Source organism: Crassostrea angulata, chromosome 6 (genome assembly GCF_025612915.1).
Source record: "Crassostrea angulata isolate pt1a10 chromosome 6, ASM2561291v2, whole genome shotgun sequence".
Taxonomy (NCBI): Eukaryota; Metazoa; Mollusca; class Bivalvia; order Ostreida; family Ostreidae; genus Magallana; species Magallana angulata.
The window spans coordinates 47,134,193-47,156,968 of NC_069116.1; the positions used below are offsets into that span (position 1 = coordinate 47,134,193).

The window sequence follows — 22,776 nt, forward strand, 5'->3', positions numbered from 1 at the left end:
CACAAACAAATAACATTTTATTGTAAACGTATATACATGTATAATAACTTCACACAAAAAGCAATAACAGTAGTAAATCAAGAATTAATGCATCAAATTGTCAAGTACATAAAAAAACATTTTATTTGGATTGATATTAAAAATACCTTTCACAGTACAGCTAAAAGCGACTCTAAGCAGCTTGTAAATCATGTTTTGTATAATTATTACAACATTGCAAAATTGAAATATTTTAAAATATTTTTTTTTTATATTAATGAATGTCCTGACTTTGACCACCATCATTTAACAAATTAAGGGAAGTCGTATTTTCAAAAAAATTTTATCAGATCTCTTTTAAATTTTCAAATACGGTTAAATGTATTTTGATTTAAGAATAACTTAGTAAAGGAAAATTCTTATACTCTAGCTTTGAATTTTTTGTTTTTCCTATATCGTTATACAAAGCTCTTCATTTATAGGAGATTAGATTATTAGTCTAAAAATAGTCACGACCATCAAGCCCTCCCAAGACAATATAAAATTCACAAGATATTATATACACTATATATATGAATGTTTATTATACTCTTCCACATAGGGTTAATAACATCAAATACAAAAGTTATGCAAAAATCAATCTACTCTTCAGAATATTTCCTCAGTATATCCCATGGAACTGATTGACTGTTCACTGCACACGGCACGGGTCGACCAAAATGCGACCCTCTGTAATAGAAACAGTATTAGACATGCACATTTAACAGTCCTGTTAATATATATATATATATATATATATATATATATATATATATATATATATATATATATATATATATATATATATATATATATATATATAATTCAACGTTCTAAATCTATATTAAAAAATTTTAATTGTGTCTCAATTAGGAAGTAAAAATGCGGGGCCATTTATTAGCAATAGGCAGTGTTTTATATTACAATAGTACTCACGAAGGTCACATCTGTTGGAGACAGGAACTTTACACAAAGGGCAAATGCGACTTTTGAAGCTACAGTCCACACACAGAACCTTGTGTTTACAGGGAAGGAGGCGTGTGTTGGCCATGGAGTCTTTACATCTCACACAGGGAATGGGCAGCTCTGAGAACAACTCCTGCAGGGCTTCAGCCGCTGAAGTAGACTGTCCACTAGCCCCAGATCGACTATTCAAAGAAAAGTTTATAACTATTGTAATCGACATGAAAGTTTTGTGCCTTAGATCAATTAAGAAGGTTGCCTAAAATGGTAGTGTTAAAAGTATCAATTTGGCAGATTAATTATAAATGGCCATGGTTCTTGTAAGTCAATTCCATGTAGTTACCGTTCGTTAACCAGTTTCATTCTACATATTTTTAAGATTCATTTAAAGAAAATGAAGCTGTTAATCTATGAGTTGACCAGATTAACAAAATAGGAGCATTCATTAAGATTTAGTAGTATTCTATATAAAAGTTTTCAGATTTGTGCTTTATAAAAGTTTTATTATTAACATCATCAATTACAATCATCAAATATATATATTTTTTTGTTGCATGATGATTATTGCAATGGTCTGGACGAAGGTTTGCTGGGTAGCAAATGTACACCATTCAACCGCCATGTACGTGGACTTGCGACACTGTGACACTTATTTATAACTTAATTGTTTTCGTTGTTTATAAGATCGGTGGCACAGATAAAGGATACAGAACTTGAGGCCGTTTATGTTTAGGTAGGGTGGGAGGGGGAGAGACTTCCTAAAAACAACAATAGCAAAACTTTATTTTAAAACCAACTCTATTAAATTTGCGAACTTTCCTGAAAATCTACCATCTGTTTCCTTTAATGACCACCTCCAAATACATGTACAACTACTACAGGAATATATACAATGTATATATGAAATTTGTCAATTTCCGCACTTTGAACCAGATATTTTTTTTAAAAAATACTACAAAAGCGATTTTTTCCAAATTGTAATATGTAATAAGTGATAATAATTTCTAATTTATATGAAAAAAAAAATTACTAAATTCTACCATCTTGTTTTTTCATGGGGGTCATCTCTAAATATTAAAAATGTACCAAATTGCGCTATATATTTTGAGCTTTTAAAATGTAAATTGGTGCAATAGTTCAAAAATTAAAAAAAATATTCCTGATGACAGCATATTTCTGTGTGTAAAATTTCCAAGGCATACACTTCTTTATTTTTTCTTCTTTATTATTTTTTACGTACTCCTACAAAGCTTCATTTTATCACAAAATCATGAAAATACAATGGCAACGCTCACTCACTGAACAACGGGAAATTCGTTAAAAATATTTTTTTAACAATCCAAATAATTTTATTTGCATTTTCTTAAGTGCATTTAATCTTTTAAATGTTATTCATGTAATATTACCATCTGGTTTGGTCTAGTACTTAGTGCAAGATAAAAAAAACCATGATGAGATATTCATTATACAAGAACATTTAAACGCATCGATGTGTTCTAAAATGCAGAACATTTTAAAAGATTGGACAAACATTGAATGAAAAACAATTATGATTTCAATTAACATCAAAATTGTAATTACACTTTGATTTACCCTCGTGTTTTGTTTTGTAACCTGATGAAACATGTGCACTTGAATTGCAATCTACTAATTAACATTTCCCTAAGCTTTTGCGAGCACATTTAAATTTAAGCTTCACAAATGTATAAAACATAATGAAAGACGAACATGAGACAGATCTGATGAAACATAACCCTTTTGTTGGTCTAATACATGTAGTTTGTCTGCTGTAAAATTGTATAAAGCTAGGTATAAAGAAAAAAACTACAGTAAAGTATCTCCAACTATTACATGGCTGGTCTGACGTTATGATTGATGTGGCTTGGAGTTTAACTGTGTTTTTAAATATTCGAATTCACATATTTAAATTAAATTATTGGAAAAAAATTGTATTTAATTCAGATCAAAATTGTGAAATAGTGAGGTTTTGAAATATTTCTATAAAATGTATTTAATAACTGAACAAGAATAGAAATATTAGTCAAACTATATTTAAATCATGATCAGTGTGACGAGATAAGTTTAACTGATTTTGACAGACACCAAGCTAGTTTTATATAAAAAGTTTGACCCCCATTCATTGCAAATTGATAGTTAATTTGATAGAAACTGTTAAAGAAAGTGTTTCACAATTGTCAATTTTTTTCAAATGATGTTAAATCCTTTTTTCAAGCTGCATTCACATGATTAGTGATAGTTCAAATGATCGTGGAACATATTTGAAGCTAAATCTATCAGAAGTGTATCAAATGTGTATCACTAAACCATCATGTACTTGGTACATAACCTATTAATATGTGAGCCGGTAATGTATTATTCAAAGCAGTTCCATGCTTTGCCATGAAAATCAACTTAAGATGTCTCAACAATCAAGACATATATACATTGTCTAATCATACCGGATTCCAATATTATACTTTTCCATTCAACGATCAAAAGATTTAATGTACAGATTCCGACAACATGACTTACGCATAAAAGACTTTAAAAAGATATGTTAACGAAATAATGAACACTTAGTCTGAACACCCTGTTGTTTGCCACAACTTCGTCTGCTATATTAATATTATACGAAGAGAGAACAAGATCTAAATCAAAGTACTGAAGTACTGAGAGCCGGGCTCTTTTTGGAGTGTCTTTATGCATATTGTGTAGTAAAGCTCTCTCTCTCTCTCTCTCTCTCTCTCTCTCTCTCTCTCTCTCTCTCATGCTTTTAATGTCCGCAAAGCGTCAGAGAGCGACCAAATTTTGTAAGCGGATATAAACAAAAGTATGTCCGTCTAGTAGAAAAAAGTTCAACAGTTGCTGCCTTGAATTTTGCAACAAGCGTTATACATTCAATCCCCATTTCTTCAACGCGCAGCAAAGTAGTTCATAACAATTCATGCGCATTATATGTGTCCAAAATACAAAGTCTTGTTTTTAAAGCGTGTTATTAATAAGAAAACTAAAAAAGATAGACAATTCTCTCGAATTTAAAGAAACAAAAACAAAATGCCAGCACTTTTGACAAAGTGTGGCTCTTTGTGTAACTATTTGGTATAGCGGAAGCTTTTACTTTGACGCTGTTTGGTTTTTTGTTTACTTTTGAAGTTGTGCTATTTATAGTTACATTGGTGATTTGCCTGCCTAGAGCCAGGACTCTGCTTACAGCAGAGCCCGGCTAAAAACATATGTGAAATTTCTTTGCCCAGTGGAGCTGCTGGGCAACAAACTGAATCTAAATTTAAACTTTTAGTTTTAAACAGCTAATGTTGTGGTTATAGAGACTCTGATGGTGGTCCTACAATTGAATATTTTCAAAACTTGGACAACGAAAGAAAGTTTACATCTTTATTCTCAAGAACATTTCAAATATGGTTTTGTTATCGCATTTTACATGATTAATACCTCAAGATCATCAGAAAACACATTAAAGATTGCAATTGTCAGTATGAAAGGTGTATCGCAAATGTCAACATTCTTGTGTCATTCTAAGAATTGATGTATGTGGCACTTATTTTATGGCGTGCGAAAATTCCATTTAAATTCCACCAAGCAAAACATGAAAGAAAACGGTTGATATCTGAAGCTGGCGACACATGACTGCACATGCATCGCCTTCATTATCATGCCTTATCTTACAAAGAACTTTTGGATTTCAATTAACAAAGTTGAAGGCAGTGTGTACATTTTTTTCGAGAAAAGAAAGTAATTAATTCAAAAGATGTGCGATGGATAGCAATGAAAGACAGAAACACAAGTATGGACATTGGAATAGAACCGACATGACATGACATTACATTACCCTGTTGATGGTCTATTAGACAGTCTGCTGTAAAATTGTTTAAAATAAGGATATACAACAAAAATGTAACACATGCTCCTTGTATAACAATTTTCAGGGCATAGTCATGATAAAACCTTTGAAATGAAAGTTAACATAAACATTGTAACTGCACTTCCTTTGAAACCTGATTTTTATTACAGTTTGAAAGTGTTTTAACCATATAAACCAAATTATTCCTTTTTAGATCTTGTATATTGAATGTAGAATGTAAATCAGTTATAATAATTGATTTCAATAATACAGCATAGTAATAATAAGTTTTCTTTGCAATTAATTGCATAATCTGAAATTTCAAATGCAATATTCTAAAACAGAACTTACTGTTTCTGGATAAAGTTGGTGACGGCCCTTTTCAGTTCGCCGTTCCTGCACACCTCGAGGGGAGAGTTACCTTGCTTGTTGTTAATGTTGTAGTCTGCCCCTTTTTGAAGCATCAGGACAGCCATGTTATATCTCTCTTGGTTTTGTGCGTTGGGATTAACAGTAAGCCCGAGAAGCTGCAAAAACTACAAAAAAGAAACATACATACGATTAGTATTCTTTGTCAGTGGGTATAGAAATACTCTATTTTTTATTCCTTTAGATTTGTGTCAGGATCTTTTAATTCAAATGAATTTAGAAACGGTTTAGATCAAAATTTTATTTTTTAACTTTTATGTATAAAATGGTTTATTTTCGCATTTTGAATGGTTGACCAAACTTTGAACGTTCGAAGTCAAGCTATAGGAGAGGTACAGAGGTAAGAATTCATTGTAATGTAAACACAGCTCGAGCCTTATATTTCTTTAAAAATAATGTAAAAAATTGATTTACCTTTTATTGACAAAATGACTCATAAAAACAAGGTAAACTGATTCAATGTTTCCATGAACAATTTCATGAAGAGAAGAAACCAACATTTCTTGAAAAAACTTATCAATAAACCACATACGTAAACAATTAACGTGGCTCGAGCTGTGTTTACAAAACAGAAAATGCAAACTCTGTATCTTGCTTAATACTCAATATTTTACTTTAAAATTTTGACAAAGCATTTAAAATACCCATATAATTATTTTTAACATTAAAAATGGAAGGAATAAAATTTTAAAATTTCGAGCTCATATCGTGTCTATGAACCTTTACTATATACATACTGGATCATTTCCTCCCGTTTGTCGGCGTCCACACAAAGCCAGATGTAGAGGAGTGTCACCATCATTATCTCGTAAGTCCACATCAGCTCCTGAACATTGACTGAATTTTGTTAACCATATTTGTACACACAAAAAATCCTGCATTTCACATTTGTGCTTTATTTTAAGAAATATTATGTTAAATAAATAGTAAGAAATTACTATTGATTATACGTTATGATAAATGAAAAAATTAAATTTTATAATTTTACTTACTAGTATTTTAATCGCTTTATAATACATAAACGATCCTTTATTTTATTTGGCTTGAGCTTGTTAAATACATTGCAAATTTTAGCATGCAGTACTCATGCTATGAAATAATTTTCAATTTTCAATTACCGTTTTCAATCAAAATTTTTGCCATCTTGTCATATCCCTCGTGGGCTGCTAAATGAAGTGGGGATACTCCCTGCTTATCCTGTGCACTTACTTGAGCTTTTCCCTTATAATTAGAAATCATTTTTTTTTTAAATTACCATGTGTCATCTCTCAATATGCATAGTAATGCAATCGTTTGGCCTTCATGATGCTATATTGAAATGGATGTGTCGCCAAAGCAACTAAAGTCAATACTTTGGAAAAAATATTGCATTCCTGCAGTATTTAGGTCTTTCCACCTTTCAGGTGAAAGACCTCTTGTTAGGTCTTTCCACCTTTCAGGTGAAAGACCTCTTGTTTTCTTTATGTTTTTTCTTCTTCTTCTTCTTCTTCTTCTTCTTTTTTTCTATTTAGCTCGGGGTGACTTTTTTATTATTAGAGTTATCCAAACAATTTAAACTTTATGTAATTGCACATTAAAAGTTATGGTACCAATTGACCCTGTGTCAAAGAACTCCCAGAACTTGCAGAGTTATTGCCCTTTGAGAAGGAAATGCTTGTTATCGCTACTCCTCTGAAACCATAAGAGATAGAGATTGGGAACTTTTACCAATGTCTTCATTACACTTAGAGGGTTCTTCAATCTATTCATACCAAAAGGATCTGAGCCCCCCTTCTAGTAGTTATTGCCCCTGAAAGTATTTAAATTTCCATAAAATCACTTCCAACTTTTTTATTATTTATCATAGAGACTTCGGACCACTTGGGATGGAAGCGTCTACCTTGGCCGAACAAAATGACATAAAGGTCAAAGATCAAGGTCATTTGAGAAGCTGTTAATTAATGAGTTTTTATATCTCTTTTGTTTAGGGTGGTGGAGAAAAACTTGTTTATGGATGTAGTAGGACATCTTAAGCCATTTTAAAATATAGCCCCTTGGCTCATACCTTTGAATAATTACAGAGTTATAGCCCCTTTTGTACGAAATGCTTGTTATCGCTACTCCTCTAAAACCATAAGAGATAGAAATATGGAACTTTTACCATTGTCTTCAGTACACTTAGAGGGTTCTTCAATCTATTCATACCGAAAGGATCTGAGGCCCCCTTATAGCAGTTATTGCCCCTGAAAGTATTGAAACTTCCATAAAATCATTTCCAACTTTTTTACTATTTATCATAGAGAGTTCGGACCACTTGAAATAGGAGCGTCTACCTTGGCCGAACAAAATGACATAAAGGTCAAAGGTCAACGTCATTTGGAAGTCTGTTAATTGATGAAATTTCATATTATTTGAAATACGTAATTATAGTAAGGGTTTCAATAGCTTGCTGGATTGCGCAATAAGGTATTAAATTGGGTCAGCCAGGTATCACATTAAGTCCTGTGGTTACTCAAGTGGAACTTGTTTTTACAGTCAACCCATTCATTTTGTACAAAGACAGCTAGCCTCTAGAACACTCTCTTCTATTGTTAGGTTTACTGTTTATATGATTGTGTAAAGAATATTCACTTGGCTCAGTTTTGTTCATAGTAAGTGGAAAAAAAATCAGAAAAAGTAATTTAATAAATCTTTACGATATATACAACATGGAATTCTTAAAGAAATGGCTTGATAATAATCTTTAAAAACCATTTATCAATTAATGGCTTCGTGGTTTTCCCATTTTATAGTACAACATGTATCATAGGTATAATAATGTTTTGTATACCTTATTGAGCAATCTAGCAATTCATTAAAAATATTAGGTGGAAAGACCTCTAATTGTTCTCGAACAATTAGCCTACTAGTTTTCTTTATGTTTTTAGGTCTTTCCACCTTTCAGGTGAAAGACCTTTTGTTTTTCTTATGTTTTTAGGTCTTTCCACCTTTCAGGTGAAAGACCTTTTGTTAGGTCTTTCCACCTTTCAGGTGAAAGACCTTTTGATTTCTTTATGTTTTTTATTTTTTTTCTTCTCTTTTTTTCCAGGGACAGCTTTTTTATTTCAAGAGATATTGAAACAATTTTTTTTTTATGTTATTGGCCATTAAAAGTTATGGTACCAAATGACCCTTTGCTTGATAACTCCCAAAACTTACAAAGTTAATGCCCTTGTGAACGAAAAGGTTGTTATCGCTACTCCTCTGAAACCATAAGAGATAGAGACTTGGAACTTTTACCAATGTCTTCAGTACATTTAGAGGGCTCTTCAATCTACTAATACCGAAAGGATCCGAGCCCCCCTTCTATCAGTTATTGCCCCTGAAAGTATTTGAATTTCCATAAAATCACTTCCAACTTTTTCATTACTTATTATAGAGACTTCGGACCACTTGGGATGGAAGCGTCTACCTTGGCCGAACAAAATGACATAAAGGTCAAAGGTCAAGGTCATCTGAAAATCTCTTAATTAATGAGTTTTTGTATCTCTTTTGTTTAGGATGGTAGAGAAAAACTTTTTCATTGATGTAATAGGACATCTGAAGACATTTCAAAATATATCCCCTTGGCTCCTTCTTTTAAATAGTTACAGAGTTAATACCCCTTTTGTACGAAAAGCTTGTTATCGCTACTCCTCTAAAACCATAAGAGATAGAAACTTGAAACTTTTACCAATGTCCTCAGTGCACTTAGAGGGTTCTTCAATCTTTTCATACCAAAAGGATCTGAGCCCCCCTTCTAGTAGTAATTGCCCCTGAAAGTATTGACATTTTTATAAAATCACTTCCAACTTTTTCATTACTTATTATAGAGACTTCGGACCACTTGAGATGGAAGCGTCTACCTTGGCCAAACAAAATGACATAAAGGTCAATGGTCAAGGTCATTTGGAAATCTCTTAATTAATGAGTTTTTGTATCTCTTTTGTTTGTGATGGTAGAGAAAAACTTTTTCGTGGATGTAGTAGGACATCTTAAGGCATTTCAAAATATTACCCTTTGACCCTCACCATGTAACAATTATAGGGTTATTGCTCCTATTGTACAAAATGCTTGTTATCGCTACCCCTCATTAACCGTTAGAGGTAGAGACTTGAAACTTTTAATAATGTATTCAGTACACTTAGACGCTCGTTCAATCTATCATACCGAAAGGGTCCAATTTCCCTTTTATAGCAGTAATTGCCCCTGAAAGTTTGAACAATCAATAAAAACACAAATAACTTTTGAATCAATAATCATAGATAGATCGGACCACTTGGTATTGAAGCGTCTACCTTGTCAGATCAAAATGACATAAAGGACAAAAGTCAAGGTCAAGCAATAAAAAATTGCAAACTTAATCGTTTGACACTTTTTATGAAGTAACGCAGAGAAATACTGTATTCTATGTCAAACAAAAAAAAAAAACAAAGAGGTGGAAAGACCTCTAATTGTTCGAGAACAATTAGTCTACTAGTTTTTCTTATGTTTTTTATTATTATTTTTCTCCTCTATTTTCCACGGGAAAACTTTTTTATTTCAAGAGATATTGAAACAAATTTTTCTTTATGTGATTGAACATTAAAAGTTATGGTACCAAATGACCCTGTGTCTAATGACCCCAAGAACTTAAAAAGTTATTGCCCTTGTATACGAAAAGCTTGTTATCGCTACTCCTCTGAAACCATAAGAGATAGAGACTTGAAACTTTTACTAACGTCTGTAGTTCACTTAGACGCTCTTTCAATCTATTCATACCGAAAGGTTCCGAGACCCCCTTCTATCAGTTATTGCCCCTGAAAGTATTTCAATTTCCATGAAATCACTTCTAACTTTTTTACTATTTGTCATAGAGACTTTGGACCACTTGCGATGGAAGCGTCTTCCTTGGCCGATCAAAATGACGTAAAGGTCAAAGGTCAAGGTCATCTGTAAATATGTGTATTCATGAGTTTTCGCATCTCTTTTGTTTAGGGTGATATAGAGAAATTTTATCAAGGATGTAGTAGGACGTCTTAAGACATTTCAAAATGTAGCCCTTCAGCTCCCATCTTGTAATAGTTAGCGAGTTATTGCCCCTTTTGTACGAAACGCTTGTTATCGCTACTCCTCTGAAACCATAACAGGTAGAGACTTGAAACTTTGACCAATGTCTTCAGCACACTTAGAAGTTTCTTCAATCTATTGATCCCAAAAGGGTCCAACGTGCCCTTCTGGCAGTAATTCCCCTTTGAATTTCATTGATTTCACAAACACATTAGAAATAACCCCCCCCCCTCTTTTTTCTGTTAAATGTGTGACCTTGACCTTTGACCTTGACCTTTGACCTTAACCCTTGACATCTTAGGACTGGTGTGTTATAAGTATCCGCAACATCTATAATATCAGATTCATTTATATGTACAAAAAGCTCTTTTAAACACGAATTCACACTCCCACCCCTTATATTTTTAGGTTTGACCTTGACCTTCGACCTTGACCTTTGACCTGACCATGACCTTTGACCTTGACCTTAAAGGACTGATGCGTTACAAGTATATTTTACATATACATTTATATGTGCAATAAGCTCTTTAAAACCACCCCCCCCCCTTATTTTTAGGTTTGATCTTGACCCTTGACCTTGACCTTTGACCTGACCTTGACCTTTGACCTCTTAGAACTAATGAGTAATAAGTGTATGCAACATATATATCAGGTTCAGTTATATGAACAATTTGCCCCCCCCCCTTTCTTTTATACAAGGATTGATTTCTTATATGAACATGACCCTCGATATTTGAACTTGAAATTTGATATTCCTTTTTAAAATAAAACCTTAAAAAAGTGTTACAACTGTTTGTCAGAATTTTTTAAAAAGGTGAAACACTGCCTGCCATTTGACTCCAGACCGCGTTTTAGACTACGCCTCCAAATAAAAATTCCAGCTCCAGTAAAACTCTGTAGAACTTGGCGAAAATTCATGGGACTGTTCCTCACACCTGAATCTAATTGCCTGCCAAATTTCAAACGAAATGAACCCTATTGAAGAAAGTTATCCACCTCAGCGGCATCGAACCATCGTCCCGAGAAACGAAATTTCAACGCTTCGATATTTGTATCTAATAAATTCACGCTCAAATTTCACTGAAAATCTTTGTTTACATTTCTATCAGCAACCTGTGACGACTTGTGTTGAAGTGCAACGAAAGATAACTCTTCCTTCCCAGACCCCGATTTTAGATGAATTTAATTTACATTTTCTTTCAGTTTGTTTATTTCCCGACTTGGCTGAAATACATGACTGGCCTTAATTCAGTTCCGATTTTCCGTACTTGTAATCCACGAATGCATGACAGTTAATAGATTAATAAGCCCGTGCATTTCAAATCACAGGGAGAATTCGCATCAGCTGAGCAAAAGTGACGTTCCCACACCTTCAAATACCCGCCGGCGACCAGAGTTTGACCTGGCCTGTTGATTTCTTAGTCAACGCTATCCGGCCACATTGTTTACAAGCAGCACTGATTTTTATGAATAAACTGGTGAACAAATACTGCCCTCCCAACCAATCGCTAAGCCCCTATCTATTCTAAAGGTTCCTCAGCGTTGGGTATCAATTTTAGATGGACAGAAGAACGCTTCATCTCTTCTTTCTATCATCATCCAAATTCACTACACAACTCAACAAATTTTACCTCCAATCAAATAACAAGCGAAATAGCGTAGTGGAAACACTCTCGCCTAGGAATCTAAGGGTACTCGGATCGATACCACTGTGCGGAACCCATTCTTTTTTTTACTTTTTTTTTCTTCGTAAATTGATTTTTCTCTAATTACTCAATAATTATCAACATTTTCGGGAATTTTTTTGAATCATTATGGAAGGTGGAAAGGCCTCTAATTGTTCCGTGAACAATTAGTCTACTAGTTTATTATTTTTTTTCTTCTCTTTTTTTCCAGGGACAGCTTTTTTGTTTCAAGAGATATTGAAACAATTTTTTCTTTATGTTATTGGCCATTAAAAGTTATGGTACCAAATGACCCTTTGCTTGATAACTCCCAGAAGTTACAAAGTTATTGTCCTTGAGTACGAAAAGCTTGTTATCGCTACTCCTCTGAAACCATATTAGATAGAAACTTGAAACTTTTACCAATGTCTTCAGTACACTTAGAGGGTTCTCCAATCTATTCATACCGAAAGGATTTGAGGCCCCTTTCTAGTAGTTATTGCCCCTGAAAGTATTTACATTTCTATAAAATCACTTCGAACTTTTTTATTATTTGCAATAGAGACTTCGGACCACTTGGGATGGAAGCGTCTATCTTGGCCGAACAAAATAACATAAAGGTTAAAGGTCAAGGTTGTCTGGAAATCCATTAATTAATGAGTTTTTAGATCTCTTTTGTTAAGGGTGGTAAAGAAAAACTTGTTCATGGATGTAGTAGGACATCTGGAGACTTTTTAAAATATAGCCCCTTGGCTCCTTCCTTTAAATAGTTACAGAGTTATTACCCCTATTTACGAATAGCTTGTTATCGCTACTCCTCTGAAACCATAAGAGATAGAAACTTGGAACTTTTACCAATGTCTTCAGTACACTTAGAGGATTTTCCAATCTATTCATACCGAAAGGATCTGAGGCCCCCTTCTAGTAGTTATTGCCCCTGAAAGTATTTACATTTCTATAAAATCACTTCCAACTTTTTTATTACTTATCATAGAGACTTCGGACCACTTGGGATGGAAGCGTCTATCTTGGCCGAACAAAATTACATAAAAGCCAAAAGTCAAGGTCATTTGGAAATGTCTTAATTAATAAGTTTTTGTATCTCTTTTGCTTAGGGTGGTAGAGAAAAACTTTTTCATGGATGTTGTAGGACATCTTAAGACATTTCAAAGTATAATCCTTTGACCCTTTCCATATTACAATTATAGAGTTATTGCCCCTATTGTACAAAATGCTTGTTATCGCTACTCCTCATTAACCGTTAGAAATAGAGACTTGAAACTTTTACTAATGTATTCAGTACACTTAGAAGCTCCTTCAATCTATTGATACTGAAAGGGTCCAAAGTCCATTTCTAGCAGTTATTGCCCCTGAAAGTTTCGAACATTCAATAAAAACACAAATAACTTTTGAATCAATAATCATAGATACATCGGATCACTTGGTATTGAAGCGTCTACCTTGTCAGATCAAAATGACATAAAGGTCAAAGGTCAAGGTCAAGCAATAAACATTTGCAAACTTAATCGTTTGACACTTTTATATGAAGTAAAGCAGAAAAAATACTTTATTCTATTGAAGCAATCTTATTTCAAACATAAAAAACAATGAGGTGGAAAGACCTCTAATTGTTCGAGAACAATTAGTCTACTAGTTTCTTCTTCTTCTTCTTTTTTTCTATTTAGCTCGGGGTGACTTTTTTATTATTAGAGTTATCCAAACAATTTAAACTTTAAGTAATTGCTCATTAAAAGTTATGGTACCAATTGACCCTGTGTCAAAGAACTCCCAGAACTTACAGAGTTATTGCCCTTTGAGAAGAAAATGCTTGTTATCGCTACTCCTCTGAAACCATAAGAGATACGGATTTGGAACTTTTACCAATGTCTTCATTACACTTAGATGTTTCTTCAATCTATTCATACCAAAAGGATTTGAGGCCCCCTTATAGTGGTTATTGCCCCTGAAAGTATTTAAATTTTCATAAAATCACTTCCAACTTTTTTATTATTTATCATAGAGACTTCGGACCACTTGGGATGGAAGAGTCTACCTTGGCCGAACAAAATGACATATAGGTCAAAGGTCAAGGTCATTTGAGAAACTGTTAATTAACGAGTTTTTATATCTCTTTTGTTTAGGGTGGTAGAGAAAAACATTTTGATGGATGTAGTAGGACATCTTAAGACATTTTAAAATATAGCCCCTTGGCTCATACCTTTAAATAATTACAGAGTTATAGCCCCTATTGTACGAAATGCTTGTTATCGCTACTCCTCTGAAACTATAAGAGATAGAGATTGGGAACTTTTACCAATGTATTCAGTATACTTGGAGGGTTCTTCAATCTATTCATACCGAAAGGATCTGAGGCCCTCTTCTAGTAGTTATTCCCCCTGAAAGTTTTTAATTTTCTATAAAACCATTTCCAACTTTTTTATTATTTGTCGTACAGACTTCGGACCACTTGGAATAGAAGCGTCTACCTTGGCCAAACAAAATGACATAAAGGTCAAAGGTCAACGTCATTTAGAAGTCTTTTAATTAATGAATTTTCATATCATTTGAAATACAGAATTATAGTAAGGGTTTCAATAGATTGCTGGATTGCGCAATAAGGTATTCAATTGGGTCAGCCAGGTATCACATCAAGTCCTGTGGCTACTCAAGTGGAACTTGTTATTCATTTTGTACAAAGAGAGCTAGCCTGTAGAACACTCTCTTCTATTGTTAGCTTTACTGTTTATACGATTGTGTAAAGAATATTCACTTGGCTCAGTTTTGTTCATAGTAAGTGGAAAAAAATTCAGAAAAGTAATTAGATAAATCTTTACCGATATATACAACATGGAATTTTTAAAAAAAAATGGCTTGATAATAATAAAAATAAAAAATCTCTTTTAAAACCATTTATCAATTAATGGCCATGTGGTTTTCCCATTTTATAGTACAACATATATCATAGGTATAGTAATGTTTTGTAAATCTTATAGAGCAATCTATCAATTCATTAAAATATTAGGTGGAAAGACCTCTAATTGTTCTCGAACAATTAGTCACTAGTTTTTTCTTGTTCTTGTAAGGAAATTGTGAAATCGTAATACATGCGTTTACAAGATAAGCGCCTCTTGGCGATGAAAAAAAGCATTTTCCCACCTTTAGGATTAAAATATTTGCGGAATCTTGATGATCGTTTACTGCAGCAATGTGGAGAGCTGTGTATCCATCACTTTTCTTAGCATTGACGAGACTGGGCTCCTTTTCAATCAAACGCTCGACCGCGCTGTAAAGTACCAATTCAAGTAACTGTTGAAGAATCAGAAATCAATGATGACTCTCCTCTTACAATTGACTGTCTTTTTATCAACTAATATTAATACATACAACTCGTGGTCCTGCATAGCTGCCCACATCAACGGTATCTGCCCTTTTTTGTTCAGCAATTTCTGGTTTATTTGGGGATGACTCAGAAGAATATTAACAGCTCGATCACTTCTCTTTGTAATGGCGTCATGCAGTGGAGTATCCCCTTCAACGTCCTAAAGTTATATATATTCTTCTGAATTAAGATGACTTAAGCATAATTAAAGAAGGAAATTTATGTGAGATGGATATTGACGATGAACAAAAATATTGATTTATTGTCAAACAGCATTGTACTTTGTCATATCTGACCTGTTTATTTGGACTTGCCCCAGCTTCCAAAACTGCCTTTAAAACCGAATATAGTTCGTACTGAACGGCCATATGAGCAGGACTTCGGCCGAGTCTGTTGCATGCATTAACATCCGCCTTGCATTTTATCAAACAAAGAGAAGCATCTGCCTCTTTTCTACAATTATAATATTAAATCAATGCAAAAATTTATAAAGGTTGATTTGATATTATTATAGACATTTATAATGATGGTTTTACCCTATTATTGCAACAAGTAAAGGTGTCATGTCATCTTTGTTGGTGGCATTGATATGGGCTCCATTTTGTAACAGTAGCTTGACAACGTTTTCATGTCCTTCGTGTGCAGCAACCATTAAAGGACTCAAATCTTTGTACCAACTATTAACCTGGGTGTCACAAGAAGTACTATTATTTACAATATAAAGTACAATTATAGCCTTTCGGTGAGGTCAATATATGGTTTTATAGACCTGATGAGAGTATATCGACCGAGGACGATCTACGAGGATGATATATTCTCATCAGGTCTATAAATAAAACCATGTTCACATATATCAAAAAACTATGATTGTTTTATTACGATCAATCAAAAACATTCTCTTCAAGCTTGAGAGTATAACTGTTAAATAATTGCCTCATAATATAGACATTGAATTCGTTATCGTGACGTTACAATGTCGCACATGCCAAAACCAGTATTTTGTCATAGAAATTTATTTTTAGTATAGTAAGGTTTAAAGATTTTTTTTTATTTTTAGAATAGTGAGGTTTTAATTATTACAAAAAAGCACGTTCATGTGAAGGCTATCGACCAATCATATACTTGGGAGAAATACGATATTATAATAAATTCTATTATAAAATTCAATTAAAAACTATGATGATATTTGCTTTCAAAAATAGGAGATTTTTAAATAGTTTGTTTCGCTAAAATTGCGTGCATTTACCAGATCTTTCTTTCTCTTAATCATTTCGTTTACAGCCCCTATATTGCCTTTTGCGCATGCGTTGAACATTTGTTCAGGTCCGACTGTCTGCCGAGCACCCAAAGCTTCCATGAGCACTAAATGTGCCATCAGTTGTGCAAGACCTCCTCCTAATTGGAATCTCTCATCGGGCTCTAGTGAACCTTATAAATGAATAATGTAATGTACAAAAAACAATATAGTTTATGTATTGACAATTTTGTAGTTCTTAAAGCTGACATGAATTCATAAAAGCATTTAGTCGCCATATTAGTTCTGATCGCTCCTATTCTGCCACTGGGGTATACATGTATATATACCGGTTGAGAATGTTACGCTCAGTTGCTTTCCGAACGAGGCGTTCAGGTTGCACGAATTTCTAAATGCATGAACTACAAATTATAGTAAAATGTTCGTAGTAAAGAATAAAGGAAACAACAATCAATAAATTACAAAAAATATCTATTCTCTGAGAGAATTTCTAAGGTATCCGCACAGATAGTGCTGTATTACTTCGCATGCATATAGAACACGTGTGTCGTTCAAACAGAGTGCAGAACGTCTGCATCTTTTAAAAAACCCCGGCGGCAGTACATCCAACACAGTATTAAATGACAGTAAATCCCAGAAAGTAACAACGTAACATTGTGTCCATCGGTGTCTACAAAAGCGCTCAGTTACTAAAATCCATGCGATCATTGACATTGCTCGATCTGCCAGTTATTATACCCTCGCTCCGAAGGAGAGGGGGTATACTGTTTTACCCTAGTGTGTCTGTCTGTCTGTCTGTCCGTCTGTCCGTCCGTAACAAAAAATTCTGTCGCATTTATCTCAGCAACTATTTATCGCAGATGCTTGAAATTTTTACACGGTGTTTGTTAAGGCATGCCATATCGTGGGATATATTTTTGTACCAATCAGATGTCAAATTCCTGTTAAATGACGACTTTGCTTATTTTTTAACCAAAATTTCCAAACAAATTTTAGTCAAAGATTTCTCAGCAACTATTTATCGCAGATGCTTGAAAATTTTACACAATATTTGTATATGCATGCCATATCGTTGGATATATTTTTGTACCAATCAGACGTCAACTTCTTGTTAAATGACGACTTTGTTTATTTTTAGCAAAAATTTCAAACAAATTTTTGTCAAAGATTTCTCAGCAACTGTTTATCGCAGATGCTTGAAATTTTTACACAGTATTTGTATAGGCATGCTATATCGTGGGATGTATTTTTGTATCAATCGGACGTCAACTTCCTGTTTAATGAGTACTTTGTTTATTTTTAGCCAAAATTTTCAAACAAATTTCCGTCAAAGATTTCTCAGCAACGATTTACCGCAGATGCTTGAAATTTGAACACACTATTTGTTTTGGTATGCCATATTGTGGAATATATTTTTGTATCAATCGGATGTCAACTTCCTGTTAAATAATGACTTTGTTTATTTTTAGCCAAAATTTTCAAACAAATTTTCGTCAAAGATTTCTCAGCAGCTATTTATCGCAGATGCTTGAAATTTTTACACAGTGTTTGTTAAGGCATGCCATATTGTGGGATATATTTTTGTACCAATTGGACGTCAACTTCCTGTTCAATGAGTACTTTGTTTATTTTAGCCAAAATTTTCAAACAAATTTTCCACAAAGATTTCTCAGCAGCTATTTATCGCAGATGCTTGAAATTTGAACATACTATTTGTTTAGGCATGCCATATTGTGGGATATATTTCTGTACCAATCGGATGCCAGCTTTCTGTTAAATGTCGACTTTGCTTATTTTGCATATTCACATCAGAGCGGGGGTATCACTAGTGAGCATTGGCTCACAGATATCTTGTTGGTTGTCATAATAGTCTTATATGATATCTTTTTGTCCAAGGTAACGTGTTCATGTGTATGAAATAACTGAATGCGGTGAAGCATGAATAGTGCTCTCGGCCTGATAAGGGATGTGTAGCGATGAGCAGACAATAGAAATCGACAACTTATATGGCGGTAGTCGGAGATAAAAGGGAAATAATGGATATTTATGAATTCATGACAACTTTAAATAATTGAAAAAAGTTACCACTGGAATCATCCTCTTCCTCCTGATCACTGTCGCTTTCTGCCTCGTCACCATCCAGAACATCAACATTACCCCCTGTGACAGGGGTCAGCAATCCAGGGTTGAATACCCAAGCCTGGTTACCAAAGGCAACAGCCACGTCACCATCTGAGTCTATCTTCACCACTTTACCAACCTTACCCAGCGACTATAATATATATTTATTGATGAAAAATATTTCAAAACTGATTTTAAGACTGGTTTTATATTTGTGACATATGAAGAGGGCACATTATACTTAATTTAAAGCTTATCTGATAGGCTGAGATTCGAGTAGTCTCTTACTTTTTTCATGTCATCATTCCAACCCCCATGATTTCGTTGGAGAAGAATTGCCTTTGTTTCGTCCTTCAGAACCTGCACAACATCGCCCACTTTGACGTCGTAAACCTGTGTTACAACAACACAACAAGAGTAATGAAATATTAAATGATATAAACTATCATTTAACATATGATTGCAAATGAATACGGGAATACTACCTTTCTGACTGCGCCTGCGTGAAATTGGTAGGATTTTCCTTTGTATTCAATTTCGACTGTACTGTCGTTGGGAAAATTTTTAACCACTCCAATTTCGCCTATGCACTAAACAAAATTCTAAATATTAGCAAATTCTTAACGTTCTGCAAAATTTCAATTTTTGGAGTCATTAAAGAATGAATTTGATTAAACACCTCTGACATTCTAATGGACCATCCTCCATGTCCCCGCTGTAGTTCCTTTAATGGCACTTCCGGCATATCAATAACACATTTATCTCCCTTCTTCAGCAAGGACTCGGACGTCTCGTCTAAAGTTACGGACTTCTTCTCATCCTTCTTTTCGACTTTTCCTAAATTTTATTCATTAAAAATCGTTTAATGAAATATCTTTTAATATCTAAGAAAAAAACCGAACATTTTTGGCTATCATTGGTACATGTACATGTAAAAGTTGAATTTCATTTATCGTACCGACAACTGGAAGGTGTTCTCTGTAATAAGAGCCGCCAGGAGCTTCTTCTACACACTGTAGATCAACCTTCCCGCGGCATCCAACACGATACACATTTGCCTCCCCTGATGTTTCCCAACGCACGCGCACTGCGTTCCTTCCGCCTACATCTGATCCAAATCCTCGGAGGTCTTCTACCTTTCCTTTCTTTCCAGATCCACCTTGAATGATCAGACATGTTGCGATAAGTGTACATTAAGTATTATGTCATCTTGAAATGTTACTTAATAAAATGTTTAAAGATCATTGCAATTCCTAATTGAATGTAGGCATACCGTCCTGTGTTCCAAAATCCCAATTAGGTCCCCTTATGACCTTTGCCCCTGGAAATATCCCCAGTGCTTTCATTTTAACACTGTTGGATCTCTTGGGTACAGGGACACTTGAAAAAATATATTTTACAAATATAAGACAACCTTTTATTTTTACAAATAAAAAACTATAATAATTTCACTATATTTTTTTTATATTGATTCAACTGATTTTTCGTTTTAAGTTCACTTGAAAAATACGATTATAAACCATTGATTATCTCACCTGGACCCATGGGGTTTATCGATCCTTTGGAATGGGTGACTTAGATCGTGTTTGTCAAGATAGTAACACGGGGTGCACAGGTTGGCGTCATTACAGGAGGCACACCTCCAGAGCACGCCGATGATGGTGTTTTTCTGGCAGCCTTCACATCTTTGGGACAGATGTTTCACCCCTTGTCAAATTGAATTTTAAAGTTTTAATCCGTGTTAGTCTTTGAAATCATTTGTTTTGTCCCTCTCTTTTTGACCGTTAAGAGTTGGGCTAGTAATCTATCACTTGCAGAGTCTATTGATTATCGATGAGATATTTTTCGTTTGATGGTAAGTTGAGGTCTTTTTGATTAAATACAAGGCACATTACGTAATTTCGACATCTCCCCTGTGTTCAGATCTTTATCAGTGGAAATGGATTGATTATCACCATTTAAAGTATTTACATAAAGTTATAAATTAGCAAACTAAACAATTTTTAATACACTTACTACTATTTTCTTTCAGGAAATAAAAAGGAGACTTACATTAAAATATATGAAAATATTTGCACAATATCCAGCTGTTGCAAAGTCTGTTTATTTGTGCATCTTTTATTTTTTGTTACATATTTCATGCTCAAATGTGGTCAGTTTGGGAAATTCTTAAAAGACAGAAAGCAAAACCATTAATTTACCAATGTCAGCGTGACGATCATACTAGTAGTTATCCCCTTTTCATTGGTAAAAAACGTATGTCTGAAGTTCTATCTGTTGTAGCTTTTGTGTTCGCTACAGCACTGTCATTTTAAAAAGTACAACTCAAAATACTCAAATAAAGTGGTAGTGCATGAATAAAAATATTACATTTTTTTTTCAATTGAACCGCTTGCAAAATTTTTAGGGTAAAACACATACCAACTGGTGCATTGTCCAAAATGCGCAGGTCAAATTTCCCGCCTTTCCCGACTCGACACGTGGACTTTCCACCCATGTCCCAGTAAACGTCATACGTTTGATCTCCGTTGTCTCTGACGACCGTGCCCACGTGACCCTCTCCCCTGTCTTCGTTTCCAAGATTCCAGTCCGGACCACGCACGACCCGTAATCCCTCGGCCATTTTCTTACATGCAGCTCAGTCTTTATCTAGAGACAGCAATTGTTTTGACTTAACATACCCCTATTTTTAACCACATTTATATTGACTTTAGTTTCTATTGTCATTTTCTTGTGTTAATTTGAAATAATGCTTCTTGATCGGACACTTCGAGACACTAATACATTTATTTGATATTTTATAACTTTGTTTAAAGTACTGTGTCAGTTAAGTTTCTCAATAAATGATCTCAACTAACAAACTTCATATAAAAATCATTTATTCACAAATATAATGATACACATCTACAATTTTATTTCATGGTCAATAGATAAAACCATCGATTAGTTGATGATTAATTAGCATTCAGCATAATTTAGTCGTAAGTTCTTTTCCTAAAATTCAGCTAATGCTCTAAAGACTGCGAGTCGTAACAGTTGGCAAAATATCTTATGTTAACTTGATGTAGAAATAAAATGAACTTCTTACATTGTAGTATTAACATTTAATGTTCACACACATACAATCTGTTCTTGATGTACAATAATAATTTTCAAATTCTTCAAGTTTTTTTTTTGTTTTTGTATTTTTTACTTTGGATGCAATATTGTTTTTATTCTGAGGAGTTTTTTTTTTATCATAAGAAAGATGAATCATTTATGATTAGATAGTTGGAATATGTCCAGTTAACATGTAGAACATCTTAAAAATATTTTTAATTGCACGGATATTTAACGACTTTAGGAGCATATAACTTGTTTTCCTTATCATAAAACCATAAATCGACTGTCTAGCCTAGACACCGACGATTTTTGGTGCATATTAAGTCAAGAGACTGAACGCACCCTTTCGATTTCCTTTATTATCTCATTACGTAAAAATCATCAAAAAATGAAATATATATAATCAAATAATGTTGCATTAATATGTAATTTTTTGAATTCATTAGGACGCAGTTTATACAATGTTTGAGAAGTTTGGCACTATGCCATGTATTTTAATAGGTGTTTAATTTTCTTAATTCATCATATATAACTCTAATACTAGAGAAACACGTTTAAATGCTGCGGAATATCGTACCATCCAAAAATATTTATTTTGATTTCCCAGTTCACAAATTGAAAGTAACTATATTTTAAAAAGTAGAAGATTGGTTGTATTTTAGACATATGAAAGATAACCTTAAAAATGTATAATGCATATTTGACATAGTATATTGATGTTCTGTGTGTAAATTAGATAGTATTTTCTTGGAATGGAATTAGACCTACCTTTCGCTGTGGTTGACAATTGAATAATGAATATTATCAAGCTACTTTCGTTTCACCTTGGAAATTTCCACAAACATTGATGATAAACAACAATTGCGGAAGTAAAATTTTCTTTCGTTTTTGAAGATGTTGATGTTGTTAAATAACTGATATAAAATCTCTATTTTTGATG

The 22,776-nt window shown here is 33.6% G+C and overlaps 1 protein-coding gene across 2 annotated transcripts; it reads right to left on the reverse strand.

Moving 5' to 3' along the window:
* Positions 1-22,752, reverse strand: LOC128187956 (E3 ubiquitin-protein ligase MIB2-like). 2 transcript variants are annotated; one of them, XM_052858677.1, is made up of 20 exons: positions 22,605-22,752; positions 21,156-21,383; positions 20,270-20,441; positions 20,008-20,114; positions 19,693-19,893; positions 19,414-19,571; positions 19,220-19,324; positions 19,023-19,127; positions 18,699-18,885; positions 16,605-16,786; positions 15,895-16,043; positions 15,655-15,811; positions 15,364-15,518; positions 15,136-15,262; positions 6,388-6,490; positions 6,007-6,095; positions 5,192-5,376; positions 4,829-4,855; positions 955-1,166; positions 1-708 (listed from the first exon to the last, which is right to left on the reverse strand). In XM_052858677.1, exons 2-20 carry the CDS (start codon positions 21,355-21,357, stop codon positions 671-673), a joined length of 2,661 nt encoding a protein of 886 aa, XP_052714637.1. In that variant the 5' UTR covers positions 21,358-21,383; positions 22,605-22,752; the 3' UTR covers positions 1-670. The 2 variants fall into 2 exon arrangements, with proteins under 2 accessions (XP_052714637.1, XP_052714638.1); XM_052858678.1 differs by lacking the exon at positions 4,829-4,855.
* Between the last annotated feature and the right edge of the window lie 24 nt (positions 22,753-22,776).

Coding starts and splice junctions, on each gene's coding strand:
- LOC128187956 (XM_052858677.1), bottom strand. CDS start 21,357: ATGGCCGAGGGATTACGGGTCGTGCGTGGTCCGGACTGGAATCTTGGA. Junction 15,519..15,654: donor GGGCAAGTCCAAATAAACAG/GTCAGATATGAC, acceptor ATATAACTTTAG/GACGTTGAAGGGGATACTCC. Junction 709..954: donor CTCCAACAGATGTGACCTTC/GTGAGTACTATT, acceptor TTTCTATTACAG/AGGGTCGCATTTTGGTCGAC.